At 43.4% G+C, this 24202-nt stretch overlaps 1 protein-coding gene across 1 annotated transcript in view; it reads left to right on the forward strand.

Annotated features, from left to right (window-relative positions):
- LOC101523627 (glutamate receptor ionotropic, NMDA 2B) overlaps nucleotides 1-24202 on the forward strand; it is a 196233-nt gene that overhangs the window by 143313 nt on the left and 28718 nt on the right. The window contains exons 3-7 of the mRNA XM_004592578.2: nucleotides 5451-5653; nucleotides 6408-6579; nucleotides 6754-6907; nucleotides 10130-10255; nucleotides 12952-13181. Of these exons, the coding sequence (XP_004592635.2) occupies nucleotides 5451-5653; nucleotides 6408-6579; nucleotides 6754-6907; nucleotides 10130-10255; nucleotides 12952-13181 (885 nt within the window). The remainder of the gene's footprint in view (nucleotides 1-5450; nucleotides 5654-6407; nucleotides 6580-6753; nucleotides 6908-10129; nucleotides 10256-12951; nucleotides 13182-24202) is intronic.

Consider the following 24202-nt stretch of genomic DNA (forward strand, 5'->3'; position numbering starts at 1 on the left):
TTTAGGATACCAATTATCTGGAAAGTTTACAAAATCATCAGAGGTGGTAGAGAGTCATATGGAACAGTGAGTGACTTGGTGATCTGCTCAGTGAGTAAGCAGAGGGGGTAGGGGTGGACAGAGGACACTCTGACTTGTGCTGTGTCCATGTCCTGCCACTCACAACACTTGAGGCTGCCAGTGTGATACTGTTCAACATGGCATTCAAGAGAGACAAGCCTAGCCCAGTGGTCTCTTGAGACAGATTTTTTTTCTGGCGGGAGTGAGCAGATGTTTTAGGAGGAGGAGAACTGAATAGGTCATTTCTGCCACACATGGTACCATTCAGCTGTGAGGGACTGCCCTTGGTCTCTCCATAGCGCCCTCTGCGCTGGCTTTGGGTTCAGTGACCACAGAGATCTTCACCTTCCATTTCAAGGCTCAGCTGAAAGGGAAGGGTCTCCGTGAGCCTTTTCCTAGACTCTTTCAGGAATAATCACTTCTGCTTTAAAGGCCTAAGTATTTTGTTAGGCTTTTTTATTTGGGTACTCACCAAAACCTAATTTGAGATAGTAATCAGTAGATAACTATGGCATATTCTTCTCTTTAAAGATTGCTTTGTATTTATTTAAAAGGCAGATTTACAGAGAGAGGAAGGACAGAGAGGGATCTTCCATCCGATGGTTTACTCTCCAAATGGTCTCAATGGCCAGAGCTGGCCTGGTCTGGAGCCAGGAGATTCTTCCAGGTCTCCCACATGAGGGCAGGGGATTAAGCCTTTGGACCATCCTCTGCTGCTTTTCTAGGCACATTATCAGGAAGCTGGATCACAAGTCAAGCAGGCACGACTCAAACCACTGCCCATATGAGATGCTGGCAGTACAGAAAGAGGTTTGATCTACTATGCCACGGTGCCAGTCACAACATCCTTTTTTTCTTTAGACTATACGTAGGCATCCTGTCTTTTCCCCCCATTGTCAGGGAAACAGCATGGTATTGGGGTAAAGGGTCAAGCTTTATAGTGAGACGACTTGACTTTAAATGCTGACTCTGTACTCCCTCATCCTGAGCTCTTGGGCATATCATCAAACCCATCTCTAGTCACTTGTGAACTGAGGCATTGGACGTGAGTCTGTAGTTGATACACTGGCTAATGAGCTTACCAGACATGTTCAGGGCCTAGCCCATCTAGGTCCTCAGTAAATGTCATCCAGTACTGTTGGCCTAGCAGGCAGCCCAGTGCCTGGCACAAAATTGGTGTTCAGTTGTTATTGGTTGACAAGCAAACACAGCTTGGTAGGAAGTTGGGGAATGGTGTGCTGCAGGGGACTTGCATGAGCAAATTATTGTTGGGAAAATGAGAATGACATATTTATTTAATAAGAATCAGTCGATCGTAGAATTATAGGCTCGGAGTCTAGTTTTCCAGCTGTGGTATGGCGAACACAGAGCAGAGTGGGATCATGTGCGTCCTCCCTTCACTCCATGTGCTAGACACTGCAAGTCTATAAATACTCCATTTGTCATTGCAATCACTGTTAGAGACTGCTGTTGATGGAAATATCTGCTTTTCAAGCCAGTGTTTATGCTAGATTTGAAATATAAATACTGTTAAATTTAATTCCATTAGGTTCAGTCCCTCATTCCAATCAGTTCACATCTTCTTCCAAGCTTGTCTCTGCAGTTCATTCTGTCATTTGTCCTGTCTCGCTTTGTGTTCTTTGCAGTTTTCTAATCATGCCTTCTATTTTGTTTTTGCTAAGCGCTATCCAGGCCACGTCTCAGAACAGTCCCCTCACGTGGCACTAGAAACCCGCATGCGTGTTGACACTGATTCATCAAACACCCTTTGTTTTTCTTTTGCAATAGAAATTTTAAACTTTTCAAATCTAGCAAAGTGTGCAGTAATACAAATTCTGTCTTGTTCATAGGGGTGCCAAAAGGTTATGTCTGCAGCATTTTCTCCAGCAGATATGGGAAATCTATCAGAGGATAATGTAGTTAGTTTGTTGCAATCTGTTCCTGTTTAACCTATGTCAGTTTCTAACAGCATCAACTTCCTTTTCCATATTGAAGGAAGGACTGTTCATTCAAAAAAAATGAAGTTGAATGCATCAAAGTAAGCCAGGCTCAAAATACAGAGCTTTACCTTCTGGGAGAGAATTTGGGGCAGTCTTGATCTCAGTGAGAGGTTGCTGAAATTCCTGACTAGGGTTTATGGGTGAAAGTGAGTTTGAAGAAAGCCCACAAGGACTCCAGAGACTCTTACCTGATTTGAAGTTTCAAGCAACAATCATCCCAGCATAGGCTGCTGAGCCATACTTGGTGAGGCCAAGGAGAGATGATGAACTTGTTTTAACAGAAAAAAAGACAAATAATCATAGAGAGATGATAGGAGTGAAAAATACATAAAATAGATACTTGAGGATTTCCCAACCTTTTCACATTATTCAACATGAAAAAATCCCATCAGTCTGACCACTGGGGTCAATATGGCTGCTTTGGGATGGAGGTGACCCAGTGTTATGAGCACCAAGACTTAATCCCTTATCACCAAGTACCACCTGCTCCCAAACACTGGTCTAACCCATTAATATTTCCACATGGCTGAGGAATCATTTGGGAAATTTCTACTCTAGAAGTAAGTAGGCTTAGAAATATGGGTGAAAAAAACCCTTACAATAAAATCAGAATTAATAATACCAAGCATACTATAAAGAGTCCCCAACTTCCCCAATCATGATTCTGGGTATTCAGACAAAGGACAGCTTTAGCCTCTTTGAATACCACTGGGATTGCAGAGTGTGCCTTGTTGCTGTGTGGTCAGCAAGCCAGGTGTACTAAATACATTTTCTTTTTTTTTTTTAAGATTTATTTATTTTTGTTACAAAGTCAGATATACAGAGATGAGGAGAGACAGAGAGGAAGATCTTCCATCCGATGTTTCACTCCCCAAGTGACCACAACGGCTGGTGCTACAGTGATCCGAAGCCAGGAGCCAGGAAGCTCTTCCGGGTCTCCCACGCAGGTGCAGGGTCCCAAGGCTTCGGGTTGTCCTCGACTGCTTTGTCAGGCCACAAGCAGGGAGCTGGATGGGAAGTGAAGCTGCCGGGATTAGAACCGGTGCCCATATGGGATCCCAGCGTGTTCAGGGCGAGGACTTTAGCTGCTAGACCACCGTGCTGGGTCCACTAAATGCATTTTCAACATAATGTCTTGTCGACCTATAATGGGTTTTGGGGATGTAATTCCAGACACCACGGAGCTTCTACACACATAAGAAAAAAACCCTAAATGTTTGTTTCAGTTGTATAATTGGAGACATAGAATCAATGATCTATACACTTGGAAGAAGATGGACCGGCATCAGAGTTAATGCCAAGCAAAGATTGTGTGGGTGCCAAACAAGACAGCCCAGCACACCAAACCGCTTCCCACATTATAATGATGCAGTAAAACAAGGGGAGTGATTGTGCAGGCGTAGTCCGGGCATGAAAGTATTCAGCACCATGGGGCAAGCTGGAAGGAAGAAGTGGGTAGAAACCTGAAAAGAGACAAAAGCACAAACAGTGAGCAGAGGATTTTGGATTTTATATTAATATGAAAACCCGAGCTTTTTGCTTGAAAATTTATGAAGTACTGCCAACTTGTTGCTACATATTGATTTCTATAGTTAATAAATTAAGTAGTTTTATAGTCTTGGTACCTTACCTGTTCTAGTAATTTACATTGTAGCATGAAAGAAATAATGAATTGCAACAACAAATGAGCTTGGAATCTATAATTCCTTGTGATAACTGAAGATAGCCAGTTATAGAAAATGCTTAAATGTGCTCCTCTACTCTGTTAAACCCAATGGTCGAGTGGGGCCAATAGCACACCAGTACAATAGTGTGAATTCTGTTATAAAAATGGAAATGAATGGCTCTTCTGAAAGATAATGGACCCATACATTTCTCTTTGATTGGCAGCAGGTGTACCATGTACCTGATTCAGGGGGTACTCATGCTTCATGCTGGAGTCTGTACAAGTGGTGTTCCCTGTGGTTGGGGCACCTGCCTGTGCTGTTTAAGCTCTCAGAGTATCCTGGCTGTCTAATTCATTCCAGAGCATCCACCCAGTTGAGCAGGTGCATATCTGCATTTGACCCATGCATTCATCACCAGCTGAAACATGCTCTGTGCCCCAGACAAGCTACGTCAGTATTCTTTCATTCCTGCTTCCCATTTTATTTCAATTCAGATCTGCCTAGTTCTCCTCACAGTTCCCCACGGGACCTCTCCATAAGCCAAAACACATCCTTCTGGCTCATTTGCTCCAGTCATTCTGTTGACCTTTCCAAAGCTATTTGCTGCTCTCACTGTCATGCTTCTTGTTACAGTTAAGTAGTGTTAAAAAAAAAAAAAAACAAAACAGCCATACACAAGAAACCCTGACATTCTCAGTCCTGGGTGCAGGCTTTCGTTTTAGCACTTGCTACACGGCACTGCAAATGATTGTTTACGTTTCTGACCCCTTCGTTTGGTATAAACTTGATCAAGGGTACATGGATCTATCTTTGAATGTTAGAGCTTAACAAGATGCCTAGTGCATACTGGGTCTTAATAGCTTGGTAAGTGGGTCAATGAATGAACCATCACTGCTTTTTAAGAGATTTGCTTATTGGGCCTGGCGGCGTGGCCTAGCAGCTAAAGTCCTCGCCCTGAACGCCCTGGGATCCCATATGGGCACCGGTTCTAATCCTGGCAGCTTCACTTCCCATCCAGCTCCCTGCTTGTGGCCTGGGAAAGCAGTTGAGGACGGCCCAATGCACTGGGACACTGCACCCGCGTGGGAGACCTGGAAGAGGTTCCAGGTTCCCGGCTTCGGATCGGCGCGGATCGGCCCGTTGCGGCTCACTTGGGGAGTGAAACATCGGACAGAAGATCTTCCTCTCTGTCTCTCCTCCTCTCTGTATATCTGGCTGCAATAAAATGAATAAATCTTAAAAAAAGAGAGAGATTTGCTTATTTGAAAGGTCAAATTATAGAGAAGGCTGAGCAGTAAGAGAGAAACAGATCTTTCATCCTCAGGCCCTCCCCAAATGGCTCCAAACAACTAGGGTTCAGCTGGTTTGGAGTCAGGAACCTTGAAAACTGTTCAATGTCCCATATGGGTGACAAGGAACCAAGCACTTGGGACATGTTCCACTGCTTTTCTACACGCATTAGCAGAGAGCTGGATTGCAAAGCCTGGAGTCCAACCAATACTAATATGGGAGTAGGTAGCAGGTTAACTCTGTGTGCCATAGTGCCAGTCCACCCCTTTCTTACATTTGAGTGCAGTAGGTTCATTCTGAGCATAAGGTTTGCAAATTCTTCAGTTATATATAATTGGGTTGTGGCTGTTTGCCTTGTTGGAATGTTGCAGATGATGCCAGGCCACTGTGTTGTGGAATGTGGTTTCTGAGTCTTGTCTTTGTCCTTGTGCAGGTGGGGAAGTGGAAAGACAAATCCCTGCAAATGAAGTACTATGTGTGGCCCCGGATGTGTCCAGAGACTGAAGAGCAGGAGGATGACCACCTGAGTATTGTGACTCTGGAGGAGGCACCATTTGTCATTGTAGAGAGTGTGGACCCTCTGAGCGGAACCTGCATGAGGAACACCGTCCCCTGCCAAAAGCGTATCATCTCTGAGTACGTCAGCTTCTCTGATGACTCTGAGTGACAGGGACAGGCTCATGTGTGATGTAGTGTTGCCTGAGATCTGAGGCATGCAATGAATTGCACACCACGTCTGATTTTCTAGTTATCCTTGACTCCTGGCAATGTTGTGCTCGGTGTCTGGATACCTGGGAGAACGGATGCTGGCCAAGCTAACACCCCTTTGCCTGGCCTCAACCACCAGGGTCTCCAGTTTATGGGAGATATAAATTTACTTTTGCCATCCAACTGTTTCCTGGTGCCAGCGTGCTCTGAAATTTTTGAAAGTTAAAACCATCTTTTGTAATAGATAGCACTAATCTCTACTGTTAGGAGTCAGGATAATGAATCAGTTGGGTTAGGATGGGAAATGCCTGAAAGGCAGACTGGGGAGCCAGGCAGGTGCTGGTTATTTTTCTGTCCTCAGATTCAAGTGCTGGTTCAAAGGGAGAGTTCAGTGTGTGAAAATGAATCCAACAGAACCCTTAGGAAATGCTTCCTTTCCTGACGTACATTATGCTTCAAAGACATGTTTAAATTTTTCACAAAGCAAAGCTCAGTGCGATGAGATAATGAAAATATTGTAGTTCTGGAGTCTGATTTATTTTTCTTTCACATTTCTTATAAACTGCACTGAGCTGGGCAGGGTGGGGAGTGCTTTGGGGTTGGAGATAGAAAGACAAAGAATAATATATTGCCGCTGATATGAAGCCTTATTTTTGCTTTGTTTGTTTCTTTAACTGGCTAGGAACAAAACAGATGAGGAGCCAGGCTATATCAAAAAGTGCTGCAAGGGGTTCTGCATCGATATCCTTAAGAAAATTTCAAAATCTGTGAAGTTCACTTACGACCTTTACCTGGTAACCAACGGCAAACACGGCAAGAAAATCAATGGAACCTGGAATGGTATGATTGGAGAGGTGAGTGTCGGGAACGAAGGGCTGGTTTCCATTGTTGATTTATTTGGTTTACTTCGGGTGTGGCATAAATGCTCATGAACTTGTAAATGGTATGTGCAGCGCCCCCTTGCTAGGTCATGGCGACCCCTTGCCTTCCTGAACCGTCTAACTGGAGCCTTGCACCTTTCTCTTCAGGTGGTCATGAAGCGGGCCTACATGGCGGTGGGATCACTCACCATCAATGAAGAACGCTCAGAGGTGGTCGATTTCTCTGTGCCCTTCATAGAGACTGGCATCAGTGTCATGGTGTCACGCAGCAATGGGACTGTGTCACCTTCTGCCTTCTTAGGTGAATGAAGCTTTTCAGGGTTGGGGAGGGAACATGGAAAGAACGACCACTCCTTTCTTTTAGTTGGGAGTTGGTTTGTGAGTTGTTCAACTTAACTGGTCTCGTCATTCTGGGGCTTCACAATCAGTGATCCTCCAACAGGAGACCAAAAGAACAGAGAGATCAGAAGCTATGATGCCCTGTAAGAACACAGTGGCGGACTGCCAATCAGAGGCCTTGTTCTCATCACTAAGTCATCATTTGACCTTGAGAGATTTTGCTCCAGTGAGGGACTCTGTTTCTACCTCTGCAACAGACATTTCAACCAGTTAATTTCTGAGGCTGTTCCCTACTATAATACTTTCTGATTGCGGATATCATTGAAATACTTACTTAGTTTTAATTGTCTTCAAGAAGTGAGCTCAGTGCTACCAAAAACAAGTTCGTGTTTCCACATGAAGTTTCTGAGGCTTTGGCAGACAGACCAGATCTGATACTTCCTCCCACTGTACCCCATACTTCTCCAGACATGTCTCTGCTTCCCCACCCTCCAGCATCACATGGATGTCAGGAGCCTGAGATGTGATATAAGTGAATAAAGCTACAATTTCAATTAGACTAGGTCTTTTGTGAGCTCATAGCCCATATTTTTGCAGGGTGTATACAGCAAGGAGTTAGAAAATAAAATGTCACCTTGAAAACAGAAAATGGGGCCAGGAGACCAGAAACCTAGTTTGATCTTCAATAGGGTATGAGCATATAGCATTAATGGATGAACAATCTAAGAGACAGAACCATGTATTAAATAGGGATATTAGAATAGGTAGTAACTAACATTTACTAAGCTCTATCCACAGAGAATTAATTAATACATTACAAAGTAAGATTATAGGTTCTGTAGAATTTTTCTGTAAAGTATCCGAATTTTGTAGTTGATCTTCTTATAATGAAACAAATTTTGGCCCTGCCAGTTTTAGGTGAAATGTGATTAGATCGCATATATGATATGTATCCATCTTTCTAGTTGCTGTATGTATCTTTCTTTCTTTACAACTGTAATAAGAACCTTAAGAGATACAAATAGAACAGACATTCGGCTTCTGACAGTATAACACAGACTTCTGAATGGAACAGCCAATGGCATATAGATAGTGTGCTGGAATGTTCTAGAAATGCCAAGCAGGGCATGTGTGTGGTGGACGAGCAGCTAATTAGTAAGAGGTGAGAGAAGTCAACTGATGGATCAGGCCTTATTGTAAACTTCTTGGTTTTGTTCATCCAGTAACACTATTACATTCCCTTTTTCATGGTTTAGCAAACTGAATCTTAGACAGGTGAGCCATTTTCCAACAGTCTCAGCCAGTAACTGGTGGATCCAGAATTAGACTCTGGTTTATGCCTGTGTTCTAATACTGGTGATACCACATCAGAATCCAATCCCTAACCTGGGAGCTAGTGCCCTTGGTGGAGACAGTGGTGCAGCATAAAACCATGGGACAAGGAAAACTTTGTGTCTCAATCTTAGTTTACTACTTTGTGAAACAGGAAATGTGACCCATCTTGCACTTTTAAAAAGCTCATACTCCTGTGCAGTAGCTGATGACAGTGCATCCTAAACCGCAAAGACCAATGCAGACACTTACTGAATTTTGTAAACAGAAAGTTACTCTAGGAGGAGATCATAGTGATGAAGTTTATACTCAGTTATTCTTCATTCTGAAACAAAAGTAAAATCAGGGTGGGACAGCGAGCAGTCAAGGGTAAGGAAGTATTCACAATGCCGCACAGAAGTTTTGCGATGGACCCTCTACCCTTCCATCTCTGGCTGCCAATGAAAGGTTTTGTGATTCATAGTGGGTATATTCATCTCTAGGGACCTATTTAGACAGATTAGGTGGCCAGGCTTCTATAATTCATTTGAAATTTCAATAGTAAACTCAATTTTGGAATCAAAAATATATTTTCTAATTTTCAGCCATTTTCCCCATTTTCAGTGTCATCTTTATTAATGATTCGGAAGATAGAGCAAACAGCATATTAATTCACTTAGTTATGAGTTTACAATGTGATGTGACAGCTAAAAAGGCCAGAGCTATTTTGAGACACAATTGAGGGAGCATCGTATCACAGGACACAATAGCAATTGTCCCTTTTCATAGGCCTTCAGAGAGACAGAGAGCTTCTGGGGTGGTGTTCAGCTTCTGGACATCTCCGAGACAGAAACTGAGTTCAGCTGCAAAGCTTTCATCAAAAGTGAATGAAGATATTAAATAAAGCATGCAGAGCACATTTTTGTCATTTTGCCTGGTCTTGTCCCATCAGCCCTGTCATTTTGTAACAGGGCATGAGTTAAAATTTATTCACATTTCCTTGTCTCCTGTTACATTCCCATAGTTTAAAATAGTGATATTCAATGTGTGTATGTATATATATAGATATAATATATATAGATATAATATATATAGATATAATATATATAGATATATATAGATATAATATATATAGATATAATATATATAGATATAATTTTTTTACTTTGACTTAGGCTTGTATTCTCTTATGCTAATGATATCTAATAAAATATACCACATCAAAGTGAGTTAGAAAAGTAAATTTAGACCAGGAAGTTTTAGAAGTGATGTAAAGGGGACAAGGGAATTGGCTATTCATCAAATGATCACTGAACCAATTTGACTCTGAAATGGTGGCAAAGTCTGTTGTGAATGCATTTGGCTGAGAAGCTCAAAAACCCTAGAAGGGCGTTTCTAGGCCTCCGCTGTGTGATGCAGTGATACAGATGAGAATGTACACCAAGGCAATCCAGTGTGACTCACTTACTCTGTATCTAGGACTTCCGAGTGAACTATTTACTGGAAAAGCACACATTGATCCAAGAGTGGCAGAAACTCTCTGTAAACTCAAAAGATCCATGGACATGAGTCAGTGGGAGAGAATGAAAAGGAAGGAAGGAAAGTGAGGGATGAAAGAAAGAAGGAAGGTGTGAGGGGACAGGGGGAGAAGGAGGGGAGAAAGAGAAACAGAGAGAAGGATCCTTGAAACAGGAAGTGGAGCTACCCAGGCAACACACTTCCTACTTGCTAACTCAGGCCCTAGCACGATGAGACATGCAGTGTATTGGTAGTTTACCACCCCACCCCAAATGCATGTTTACCTGATCAAGTGAATAGATGAATTGAGGCTGTCTGTTCTCTGTTTTAACACTGTCCTTTTTTTTCTCCCCAGAGCCATTCAGTGCTGACGTGTGGGTCATGATGTTTGTGATGCTGCTGATCGTCTCAGCTGTGGCTGTCTTTGTCTTTGAGTACTTCAGCCCTGTGGGTTATAACAGGTGCCTCGCTGATGGCAGAGGTAAGGCCAGCTGGAACTGCTCCATGTCTGCCCTTTCTCTAATTCCACATCTGCACCCCTCGTGTAATACCTGCATCCTTTCCAACTTATCCAGTTCTGAAAAGAAAGCCTCAGCTTTCTGGGTAATCAGCTTGGTGGCTTGTTAGAAATATCCAAGATGTTTGAATCTGCATACGCCCTCCTGTTTATGGCTGGCTCAAAGCCAAGTTCAACTCATTGATAAATGACAGGAAAGATGAATAGGGGCTATGGGCAGCCTGAACATGTTGAGGAAACAATTTTGATAAGCTTAGGCTATAGGAAATGTGTTGGAATAGACATGACTAACAAGTTATATTATACACATATATTAAGAATAAGGGAAAATAATGTTCCCTAGGCTATTTGCAAGTGGTTGGGACTAAGAGTTCCCCCACTGCATGAGGGTCATTTCTGAGGTGTAAGATTTCTAGAATGCGCACTCTGGCTATGAAATACATTGGTGGGGAGAGCAGTTCCAGCCCACAGCCACCACTGAGGAGTGGTCCAGTCTCCTGGGTAGGAATGTCCAGAGAAATAAGGGCTGTCCATTCATTGTTTGAGAGCCTTATGACCCTTTTTAAAAGCTTACAATTTTTTGCATGGAACCAGCGGGATCGCTGTGAAGAACTCTTCCAAAACTTAGCATTAAGAAAGGTTTCTTTGTTTTTGTTTTTTTACCAAGGCCAGCATCCTGTATCAGACTTCAAGTCCGAGCTTCAATTCTGCTTCATATCCAGCTTCCTACTGATACACCAGGGAAGGCAGCAGATAATGGCCCAAGTCCCTGTTATTCATGTGGGAGACTTGGAGTCTATTATGGGTCCCTGATGGTTGGGGACATCTGAGGAATGAACTAGCTGGTAGACAATCTTTGTCTCTTATACTCTGCCTTTCAAATAAATAGCCTTTAAAAATACTTTTTAAAGGGAAATAGTTTACCTTCTATAAATTCCCCTTCTAGAATGTGAACGGTGTCCTTGAATTGTAAGTAATTGTGCCAGTAAGTAGGAAGGATTCTTACCCTGCCTATGCATAGGAATTACCTATGGGACACTTGGAAGACAATGATGCTTCAACTTCATGTTGTGATTCACCAAATCTAGAATGGAGACTGGCGTCAATGTGGTGGTTCTCCAGCCTGGGAGCACATAAGCTCACCATGCCCATTTAATAAGAGTATCTGAGAGTAGAGCACCACCCAGCAATATTTTGTAAACATTCCCCAGGCCAGGTACGAACTACCATTTCATCAACGTGGTTCAGATGTAGACCTGGTTTTGCATCTAGTTTGTGTGTTCTGGAGCAGAATTCTGACTGTCCGCAAAGCACGGAGACCTCTGTCCATACCAGGTGATCTTGAAGCCACGCCGTGTATCTCAGCCTTCGGGAGTGACAAGAACACACACAGGCTGGCAGTGTCAGAACTGAAGTCAGTGTGGTCTTCTACCTTACTCTGACAAAGCTGGTTTCAAACCCCATTTCAAAAAGCTGAGAGCAAAGATTTTTGATTCCTTACTTTACCAAAAGCTGTTATTTTTTTTTCTTTTTCTTATGGTGCCACTTGAAACACCAAATTGCTTTACAGCATTTCACAATTTATAAACTATTGATTTATATTTTGTATGTTTTAAAACCTTTGATTTATAAACAACGTTTTGGAGACACATCTGCTGTGTGAAATGATGTCCACACGCACAGATGTGTGTGCATAGTTAGGTATCGGGTCCAACATGTGTTAGTCCCTGACGATTCACTTGGCTGAGCAGATGCTGTTCGGATCACAGTTCACATCCTAAGACCCATGCGAAAATATTGTAAAATCATGCGGGCAGATGTTCCCTTCCGCCGTGGAGGGGCTGCTTTATGGTGAGTCAGATGACAGACATGCTTTTGCCATGCAGACATAGCAGTGAGGGGACAATACATGACCATGAGAGGCAGGAGCCCTTGCACGCCGTGTGTAGAGGGTGGGTGCAACGAGGTAAAAGTCAAGACACAGGGTATGACTTCCTTGCCCCCTGAGGCTTCTGATATATTTTTTTTTATTCAGAAGCTACAACTGGAGGAGAGTGTTAAGGAAGTGTTAACATTGGAGTTAAGTCAAGGTCATCTTTGAAACACTGAGGACTAAGTGTTGGAAGCCAAAGAAAAGGCAGGAGAAGTTCATTCAGAGCCATCTAGCCTCTAGACTAGACTGCGAGGAGATTTATGACCATGGTGAAAAAAGTCTGCACATAATTCTTGCTGACATTTTTGGAAGCTGAAATGCTTTCTTGGTACTTAGAAATATAAAACTTAGGAAAACCAAAATTAATGGCCTGAAATTGACCACAGAAAGATAGTTGGTCTTTGATTTTTAGTTTTTATGTGATCTTGAAGGTGCTGGGCATGGGGACAGGAAGATCGCTCATCCTGTGTCCCTACTGAGTCAGGATGGTTAGACACACACACAACACACCATGCCTCTAGTTTTTCTCAGCATCTCTCTTCTTCTTTTGTAAGAGAAACACAAGCTATTGAACTAGAAAGTCCTCTATAAAAGACCCCAGGCTTAGGTGAATGATTTACTGCTTTGATTAGAAACGTACCAGCTTCATGTACTTGAACATTGAAATGGAACCAAAAATCCAATGATTCTAACTTAACTTTCTACCTTTGTCTTTTTGTCCTTCCAGAGCCAGGCGGCCCATCTTTCACCATTGGCAAAGCTATTTGGTTACTCTGGGGTCTGGTGTTCAACAACTCCGTCCCCGTGCAGAACCCGAAGGGGACCACCTCCAAGATCATGGTGTCAGTGTGGGCCTTCTTTGCTGTCATCTTCCTGGCCAGCTACACTGCCAACTTAGCTGCCTTCATGATCCAAGAGGAATATGTAGACCAGGTTTCTGGCTTGAGTGACAAAAAGGTAAGAGACCTGTGTGCAACTTACTGTCTTTCGCTCCATCTTGTTCTGGGCCATGCTCAGAATCCTCACTTCTACTAGTTTGCTGTCTTGGAGACTTGGAGTAGGAAATCAGTTTCCCTGCTGAAATAATAGGACTACTTGTTTACCTCCAGATCCGTGAAAGGTTGTCAACAAAATTACACCCTGGGCTGCAAATAAGGGACTTGGTGTGTTAGAAGCTTTCTATTTATCTGGTTGCACATTTGGTTGGGTGGCTCTGTCAGCACTGAACTGCCCATTAGTTAGTTATTAGAGGGCTGCCCCTGTGTACCTACATGGAGAGGACTGGAGATATAAGACCCTATTTTCTTCCCAGTGGTGTTTGACTGTGGGCTCTCCATTTGTTTCTCTGCACACTCATGTGTTCCTAAGACTGAGCCAGGAGGATTGTTCACATTGTTTTGCAAGAGAAGTAACTGCCCTTGAACTCAGTGAGGCCCCCGCTTGCTGCTGATTGAATAGGTTGCTTTGGAGCCAGTCGCAGCCCTCCCCATAGGCTTGTGCAATCAAGAGAAGGCAAGCATTATTTAGTCTCAATCATTTATGTAGAAGGCTGGCGAAGCCCACTCTAAAGGCACGGGACTCTAGCTCCATCTGAAGCATCATGGTTTCTATCACAGCACTGATGCCTGAAGCCATCATCACAAAAACAACCTAAGACTCGTGTTAAAAACTTCCTTCAAGGAGTGTCCAGTAGAGTTCAGGGCCAAAAGAATTTTGTAGACTTTTACTCACAACAGATGTCCCACTCTCTATTTAATATTTAGAAAACATAATTTCCCCCAACCTGACCTGCACCTCCAGGATAAAGCCATGAGAGAATGAGATATGGGCAAAGTGCCTTCAGGCCAAATACTGTTCTATCACATGGATTAGGTTTCCCCCATGTAAAACCCTAGACATGTAAGCATGTGGTTGGAGAAGAGTGAACAGAAGCTCAGGTACTGAATGAATCTACCCATCTTTGCTCACTGAGAACGTTTCTAAACCATAAGGGAAATAGACAGCATCTTGAGGGAAGAAGATACTCATATCTATTATAGATATCTATATGCATGTATCTATATGGCATTTGCTGTATTTGCCTCATATTATCTTGTTCTCTGATTTATCTTCTTGCTGTTTCTTCCTTATTTTTAAAACTATTCTCATATTTATTTCTCCCTTAAAGTTTAATTTTCCAATCTGCCTCAATTTGTACATAAATATGCAACTTGATATATTCACTATTTGAATCTCTCACATGCACGCGCGCACAAACACACACACATTGCTACTTCATCAACATCCTTCAACATTTTGATCCTAACTAGATTTGAATTGGGCACTTGCCATCACCCCATGTTCAGCCATCACCACTGTGACTGCTGCCACCTTTTTGTGACCCCAGCGGTAGTAGGGCTAAGATTAACAACTTCCTCAGGGAGCAGAACTTGGATGTATCTCCCCTAGAGGTCTAGATGTTGCAATAGTTAATGGACATGCCCAAAACTAGTTTTTCAGAAGTATGCCCAGTGGCTTTTGTGCCCACACAGAATATGGCAGAGCTGAGCCATGTCACCTTCCATTGTGAAGAGACAGTGTCCTCATGCATGATGTAGCAGAATACAGTGAACCTTGTCACCAGGCACTAATATTGGCAGCTGGTTGGTGGACTATAGCCCTTCCAGAGCCCTGGGCTCTTCATAGGGGAGCCACTGTACACATCACAATATTTTCTTCAAGTGTCTCTGAAAAATTTTTTGGAACTCTGTATGTGTCTTATACTATTGTGGGCTACCACACAAACTGAATCCATGTCTCTATAGGAACGAAAAGTAGTTAGGATGGAGGAGAGTTGTCTGGCCTTCTGTGGTTTTGAAAGAACATAATCATTCTGTGCTGTAAGACAGACAGGGTGTGAAGTTGTTCTCTACACCACATTACTTCTTTCAAGGACTTTTCAGTATGCTTCAGATCTCCAGTCTTGGCAGCCAGAATTTGGGTGTTTGCCTCCCATACCCCAGTAATCCTCAAGTCCTCTTGCTTCTCAGCCATTCTTTTCTGTTGTACCCCTGGCTGCAGTGTTCTCATATCTTCACCCATCAAACTCCTAAAACCCCAAGACTCATAGTATAGTCACCTCACTGGTGGAGTTCTCCCTGACTCCTCTAGAGAGTTAACCCTTCTTTCCTCGGTTGTGACAATCACTCATCTCTTTATTATAACACATGTCTTCCACATTTGATTGTAGTAGTCTGTGCCTGGCAATATCTCTATCTGTGAGCTCTACAAAGTCAGGGACCACATTACAGTCAGTGTGAAGACAAAGTCTGCAGCACATTTCCTTAATAGCATCTTGCATGAACAGTGGAATCAGCGGTAAAGGCCAGAAAATTAACAAGACAGCAAGAATTTTCAACAGCTGTTTAATTTGAAAATGAGTATCGGATGCATTTCAAGAATTTTTCCAATAACAAAACAGTAAAGTGTATGCATTGACCCAGAAAGTGTCGATGTAATTTATATTAATATAGAAAAATATTTAACTAACTAATGATGTATAACAGCATGTCAGTATCAGAAACAGTTATGCAAATCAGAAGGAGCATTTTTTAAAAATACACTTGAAATGTCAAAATTCTTACTAGCTTTACTTCAAAAGACCAGAAAAGGTCTTGAGACAATGGAGATAATACATGAGGGGTAGCATGTGAATTTCCACAGGTTGAGAGAGAGAAAGCATTCCAAATAGTAATGCTGAGGAAGGCAAAGAAGTTGTTTTGAATATTCTCTTTCACAATATAATTTAATTTTTATCAAGGAAAGTAACCCTTAAATTGGAGAAGGGTTGCCAAACTCATTTTGACTATCACAGATGACATGTCTTCCATACAACTCAAAAGATAAATAACTTGGGGTGATGATGGAAAGATATTTGCAGACATTAGATTTATGGCTCCTTAAAAATTCTCTCATTTTTGACAGAAAAAAATGTATGTCAGATCTCATTTATGTTAAGGTGCAAAGCTAGAATGTTCACAGTTAAATTTCCATGAAAATCCATTTTTGTGCCCCTTTTTACTGGATGACTTCCATCCTTTAGTCGCATATTAAAGTTAGAATTACTGCGCTAACCTGCTGTTACTAAATAAGCATGCCCAGGTTCAGATGTGCAGCAGCCCTACTGTGCGTTCCAGCAGTACACTCAGTGGAGGGTGTAAGGCAATCAGTGACCTCAGTCTTTTCTTGAAAAGAGTTCACAGTGCTCATTCTCAAGTTTAGTACCTGTTTCTCATTGGGTAGTCCGCTAACTGTAGTGTGGAGATTGGCCTGGAGACGGAAAGGGACCGATTTCCCAAGCCATAGATGCATTGTGTGCCATGTGCATATACTGTTGATATGATCTTCCTAAAGGCCTGGCCAGTCCCATTCTACATACAAGACAGAAACTGAGAAGCTTAGTCACTATATATTGTCAAGTAACAGAGTCAATCTCTAGTTCCTGTGTGCCTGAGTCTTAGCAACTTCCTACCAGGATATCGCCTTTCTTCTCAATCCCAGTTAAAGTTAGGATGAAGCAACAAATTGGTATTAACACTGCTACCTCTGCTTTCTCACTTAAGTCCCTTTCTTCTCATTATCAACTGTTTTAGTTACATGTAATGCAACCTTTCCCATCACATGATCACCTTCTATTGCTACTAATAACAACTATTATTATCAGGAATCTAGCTCTACTAATATTTCAGCTATTGTTTTACCAGCTCTCACAAGCCATACAGAATACCATGAATTGCAATGCATTATGTAGACTCCCTTCCATAATTGTGCTTGTTAATACCTTTATTTTGGAGATATGAGGCAACTGAAATTTAGAGAGATGAAGTAGTTTGACCCTGTAATGTTCCTGACTGTCTGTGGACTCTAAACAATGTTCTGTGTTGAATCGACCCTGGTGATTTTTCCAGTAAATCATTTTTTCTTCTCCCCTTCCCTTCTGTTATCAAGGCTGAACAAGTTAGATCCCTTTCTGGTACTAAAAGTAGCAATCTAACTAATTGAGCTGTAATAATTAGATGGTATCCCAAGATTTGCACTTTATCTAATAAGTCTTTTAGAAGCATCACTTTAAACAGAATCATGGTAATTTCTAGCACTTAGGCAAGCTAATGGCTTTCAAATTGTCTTTAGTCTGAGCACAGAATGACCCTGACCTACAAGCTACTGTAGGTATCAGGACAGTGAAGGCTCAGTGTGGCAGGAGGGTGGTGGCGGTCAGTGGAGTTCGGGGTCACAGGGACAGAAATCTGTAGGGAGGAGAAAGCTACTGGTATCCTGAGAGAGTGAAAGGCTCGTGTCTACTTCAAGGCGTATCTCACCACATCCCACTTCACACATTCCTACCACCACTGGAAACGTACACAAATCATACTGTATAATTCTTTCCCTCAAATAGATACAGAAGTAGGGAAACAGACAGAATAGGAAAATTTCTGCTGAAGACCACTTGGATATTTACAATATGATTTTCAGATCTTAAAATAAATTAAAAATTAGCCTGCCTTCAGTTGCCTTGGCAGGGCCACATCAGATGATTTCACAGGCTTTATATGGCCTCTGAGCTCAGACACTGCCCGCTTCTGCTGAAGGAGTTTGTATTAATGCTGAACAGTGTAGACGTCTTTACATATTGAATGATGACATAGCCCTTTGCCTGCCATGTGGGAAACAACCTCAGATTGGCCATGTAACACTAATTGAGATCTGATGATCTTTCTGGATAGTGATTTGTCTGGGTCCCTAAGAAGCCCCACATGGTCACTTCTTTGTCTTTTGGGAGTACAGGCAAGTGCTGTGTTTAAATGTCCCCTCCTGAACTCACATTGAAACCTGTCATTGTAGTATGACTAAGAGACAGAATCTTAGAGAAATGGAACCTTGAAGAAATTTATTTTCCAGAGCTCTAAGGTGCCCGCAAAGTATGGGATCCACATCGCTGTCACAGGAGCGGGCTAGTTATCTTGGAAATGAAATCTTGCTTCCTCAGCTACTACTGCCTCCATCCTCTTTCTCTGTCTCACTAACTCCCCCACCACACAGGGTCTCTTCAATGTTAGAATGCAACACTTTGGCTTTGGTAGACACTGCTATGATGTTCCTGGGCTTCCCAGCTTGTACATACACATTTATTTTATTCATAAATTGCCCAGTCTGTGGTATTCTGTTATAACAACATAGGACAGACAAACACAGCAGGGTATGACTTTGAAAATAATCTACAAACAAGTCAGTAAATATGCTTTCCTGAATAAAACCAGTCTGTTGAGGAGCATATTTATGCCACAGCTCCCTTGAAATGTTTGGATGGTATTTGGGCAGGGGTGAAGAACTGGGGCTGTGCTTTTCACAGGACACATGTACTTTCCTTGCCCCATTAACTTGAGGCAGAAAGCCAGCAGAAGACGGCTGAGCTTGAGCATGGTCTGTCACACCCTGGTCCTGGCCCAAGCCATCTTGGTCAGAATATGGAATGCTGGGCTAAAATTAGCATACTAGGGGAAGCAGCAGGCATGACTAACTATCCAGCGAGCTGGTCTGGGTTGGCTATCCAAGTAACTGAGCAAAATGCAAGGTGTGACTCATGCCTGGCATTGTCTGGGGCTCCCAAGCAGCTAGTCCTGTCAGAACAACCCATCAAGATCTGCCTGCTAAAGGAGATGGCAGAAGAGTAGAATGACTCAAATCCAGGGAGTGGGGGGGGGGTGTGAACAAGACACATGGGTGGGGAAAGTGACACCCACCCCTCTCCTCTTCAGTGGCAGAGCTAATCTCACTTCTGTGGAATGCTGCCCAAGATCAGAGGCTTTGCTCTCTTGCAAAGCTGACCTCCCTCCTGATGGATCCAGATGGCCCCAACTGCATGGGTCATGGGCAGCCACCACTACTTGTCTACTTCTTTTAAGAATGGGTTTCCTCATGCCCCACCCCAGCAGGTACCATTGAACCCTAATTCCTGAATCTGTTTTTGGCTGAAACAGGAAGTCCCTAACCTCAGCTCTACATTCATTGGAGCTCAGCCGTGGCTACCCTCCAAGCCCCAAGGTGCAGATGAGCCAGTATTGAATGAAGGCGGCTCTAGAATGTTCTCTCCCTCTTAGTGTTCTCCTTCATAACCATCTTACCATTGCTTCCTGACTTTCCCTGACTTTTCACACAAGATTTTTTTTAACTGTCCTGTGGTGGTTATCTCTATTCTAATCCCATAACTGATGAACTTCTTTGGAAAAGGGTCTTTGTACATCATCAGGTTAGTGATCTCAAGATGAGATCACTCTACATTACTTACTGGACATTAAGTTCAATGACTGGGATACTTAGAAGAAAGAGGCAGACACAGAAGAGGAGGTCATGTGAGGGATGAGCCACAGGAACATGTGGCATCAACAGAGCTGGAAGAGGCAAGGAAAGTATTCTCCCCTGGAGTCTCAAGAGGGCTTACGTCTTAGATGGCACCTTGGTTTGGGGACTTCGCTATCCTCTCTGTAAGAATACATCTGTGTCTGTGTGCCCATTAGTTAGGGGGTCTATACGTAGAGTTAGAAAGTCAGAGTTAGGGGCAAAGATGGAGAGACCTTCCATCTGTTGGTTCACTCCTTGAAAGGCCACAGTGGCCAGGGATGGACCAGGCTGAAGCCAGACGCTTCTTCTGGATCCTCCCACATAGGTGGCAGGGGCCCAAGTGCTTAGGCCACCCTCCACTGCTTTTCTCAGTCTATTGGCAGGAACCTGGATAGGAAGTAGAGCAACCAGGACTCAAACCAGAGCTCATGTGGCATTGCAGGGGGCAGTTTTACCTGGTATGCCACAATGCTGGCCCTGACAGCTGCACTTGGAGCTTATTGCGTTCCTTCTCTTTCTTGTCTCTGTCTCCTTTGTCAGCCACCCAGCCCCACCTTCTAAAAGGAATTATTTCTTACAGTGAGACGAGATCTAGTTCCTCTTCTGTGCTGTGATGAGTGGATCTACTGCACACTGATTTGCAGAGACCTGTTCTACAAGCAGCCAAGCTTTTTCATGCTGGCTCATTTCAGGGAGTAGCAAAGCCATGTGTTATTATGTGTTGCCTTTTACTCTGTCCTTGAGCCTAATTAGCATGAGTTTCCCACAGTGTACCATGTGTTACTTATAGGCACACTTCTCATGAGCTCCCCTAGGTGCCTTAGTAGCCATGACAGTGTGGAAGGGGATTGGAGGCATTCTTCTGAGAGATGTGTCACTTTCCCAATCCCTGTGTGTTGGAGACATTACCAGTGCCGCTGTCTCTTACTCTGTGTTGTTCAAAGCATAGAATTGTGACTTTGCTTGATTTTCAGGCATAACTCTTTTCTCATCAAACACAAAACAAATTTCCTCCTTTCTTTTTAAATTACTACCACTTATTTGGAAAGCAGAAAGATGAAGCAAGAGACACAGAGAAGCAGACACAGAAAGATCTTGAATCCACTAGTTTACTCCTCAAATGCCTGTAGTAACTGAGGCCGGGCCAAGATGAAACCCAGGTCCAGAAATACTACATGGGTCTCTGTTGGTGACAGGCCTCCACGTAGCTGAGCTGTCCCCCAGGATGTGCAGTAGTAGCAGGAAGCTAGATTGGAACAGAAGAAGATGCGACTCAAAGAGGCACTTAGACATGTGGGTGTCCCAAGAAGTCATTAACAGCTGACCCAAATACCTGCCCTCTTCCCCCCTCATAAAAATCTATGTATTTTGATTTTATTTGAGATTTGGAAGTGACTTCTCTTTGCAGATGGCTGTATCATCCTTGTTACACAAGAATGCATATTCACAGATGCATATATTCTTGTGTGTTTAATTTCCATTCATCGAAGCATCAATTAACAAGATAGAAAATACAGGCTTGGCATCCACAGAGCTATACAAAGAGCTGGAGTTTCCCAAGTACATAGAATGCAAGTTTCACAAAAGGGATCTTTGAATGTTGTCATTCTGTCATTCTTACTGGGGAAAGAAAGCAGCCTTTCTTCGTTCTGCTGATATTGAGGGAACATCTTTTTTTATAAGATGGGATGAAACGAAATGAACTAGGGAGGGTTGGGATTGTGGTTCAGTGTGTTAAGCCTCTACCTAAAGTGCTTGCACCCCATTATGGATACCAGTCCAAGTCCTTGCTGCTCCACTTCTGACCCTGCTCCCTGTTAATATACCTGGGAAGGCAGAGAACAATGGATTCCTGCCATCCGCATGGGATATGTGAATGGAGCTCCCAGCTCCTGGCTGGCCTGGCCTGGCCTGGCCTGGCCTGGCCTGGCCTGCCCATTATAGCCAGTTGGAGAACCAGCAGATAGAATGTCTCTTTTCTCCCCTCCCCCACTTCCTCTCTCTGTTGGCCTGTCTTTCAAATAAATCTTTTAACAACTGAAATGGCATAAGGAAATATGAAGAGAGAAAAAGAGAACTATGTAAATAAGAGGGAAATACATGGATGAGGTTATGAAGGAAGGAACAGAAAATAGCAGAGCCAATCTGGGGCAAGACCTGCTCTGTAGAACTCTTCCTCATAAGGGAGCTCTACACAGGATGTTGGAGGACCAGATGCTTCCTGGGGTTCCAGAAGATTAAGGCAGCTGTTCAGACTAGGATGAGAATGAACTCAGAATTGCTGCACCTTATCCAAATTGAGCTTATTTCAAAATGAAGACCAGCAATAGCTACACAATTTGAGTTAACAAAAAATGAAAGCATGTCACTTGGGATGGGGTACTTGTAAGCTTCAGGGGTTCTGAAGCAGGTGAAGCTGGTGCACACTTCTCTGTACTTTTGGGATGACTGAACCTATTTGTGACTGCATGGGGGCTTCTCTGTATCACAGCATCTCTCTTAGTATGGGATGAGCAAGTGATTCTGGGGCCTCCCACTGAACTTCAAATCTGTTGACAACCACATCTCTACTTCGCAGAGCTGTTCTCTTGAGCTGACTGTTGAAGGCAGTATCTTCACTCTGAAGGTTATTTATATCAAAGGGAAATAAGAGAGTTTCCAACACCCCTTTTTCATTGATTAAAAATAAAAATTATAAATACATATTTTAATACATGAGGGGCTAAGCATTTATATGTTCACTAAATCTTGGCTTGTGGGTTAAGGATTTATTAAGAATTAGTGTTTCACTTTTGAACAACAAAGTCTGAGTCCTTTGAGAAAAATTAATGCAGCATGAAAATTTATATGTGGCCAAAGGCATCAAGACTAGAATAAATCAGGCTTTAGAGATGCTGGGATTGTATGCACAGTGGAAATGGTTGCTGAGCTGGCTCTGGGCTTCCAATGTGTTTCGGCTTTACTGCCCTCCCAGTGTCTCCAGCTGTAACAGCAGCAAGCGTGGGGAAGGTTCTTGGTAGACTGGATGTAGCCTGCTAATCTCCTTGGAACCATTCTGAATAAATGCCTGTGCTGGGACCGGGTGGCCGAGACTGGGGAAGTCTAACTAGTTGCTTTACAGTTCATGCCAAGATTTCTTTTCTAGCTCGAGTCACAGAGAACCATTGAAAGAGTGCACAACTCATGTACGAACATGAGACTCTCAGACATTCCAGAATCTTTCAGACTTTGGTCTGGTCCAGGTATGGTAGTTTGATTCTGAGCATCCACGGCTTTGGCTTTGCCACTATGATCCCAAAAGCCTCAGGGAAGAGATAAGATAATTAGTCAGGCCAGGTCCATCACAGTGGAGGCTACCTGGATTGTTCGGAAGAGTCAGGTGTAAAAAGATCAGGGTCTTGGATCTTCACTTTAAAAACCACTGAGTAGCCTGGGCCTGTACTCCTTTCTGCCATGGAGTACACAGGAGGGAGCAGCTGTGAGGGGGAGGTATGGCATCAAGCAGCTGTTTCTTCTGCCAGCGCACTCGGGGAACCCTTTCCAACAACACTGGTCTATGTCCAACTGGATGGAGATGAACCTACAGATGCCAAATGCTTCCACCTGGGCAGCACTTGCTAGAGAGGTAGTCAGATACCGAACATGAAAGAAAGCTACTGTTAGGGGCAGTTATTGGAGGGTTGTGGCATGACCTCCCTTCTCTACTTGTTACCCAATGAGACTGCTTTGAGGGTGTCATTTAGGGAACTGCATAATCACCCCCTCAAATTACAGGTGGGGCGGGGCTGGTATTTTACTCCCATCTGAGAAAGGTGAAGGTGATGAGTCTTGGCCAGAGCCAGGTGCCTGAAAGTGGGCTGTTCTGTCACCAGTGGCAGGAGTAGATATGTTTCTCAAAAGCAGATTGGACCACATGGGAAGGGGGAATTGATTTAGCATTAGGTACATTTCTAGGTCACTTGCCTGAAGTCTCTTGCCTGGGAAGAGACAACCCCAAAAGAAAGAACAGGGAGGGTCTTGTGTCATGGAGGCTGGAGTGGCCACCTGCTCTGAGGAGATGCAGAGTAGTTTCTCAGAGCATCTGTAATAGTCATGAACTTGCCAGTCCGTAAGAGCACCTGCTGTGCCTAGAGGGTGTCAATGGTAGAGGAGGATGGCACAGCCAAGAAGCGCTTCCTGCCTCCTCTCTGAACCACTGCCTCCCAGTCTCACCTCCCAGACAGTGAGAGAACTACCAAAATGCAGGATCCACCAAATCTTGGCACCTAGATGGGCACTGACTTTCCCAGGGCCAAACTGCCCATTTTTCCTTAACCAAATTGAATCATGGGCCAGAACTGTTGTTAACCCTTCATGTCTGTTGCTCCTTTGCTTCTTCATGCCCACTTTGGAAATCATATGATTGCCACATCTCACAGATGCGGACGGCCAATGTAAGAGTTAAACACACAACTAGAAAATGAGGATTTGTGCATCTTCCAGAAAGAGCTCGCCTGGAAGCCTGTCCCAGATACACTGCATGGCAGCTCCACCTGTGTCCTTGGGTGGACCAAGGAAGGAATAACAGGTTCTAGAGGCATTGGTATGAGGCCACAGAGTCC

This window comes from Ochotona princeps, chromosome 27, assembly GCF_030435755.1.
Source record: "Ochotona princeps isolate mOchPri1 chromosome 27, mOchPri1.hap1, whole genome shotgun sequence".
NCBI lineage: Eukaryota > Metazoa > Chordata > Mammalia > Lagomorpha > Ochotonidae > Ochotona > Ochotona princeps.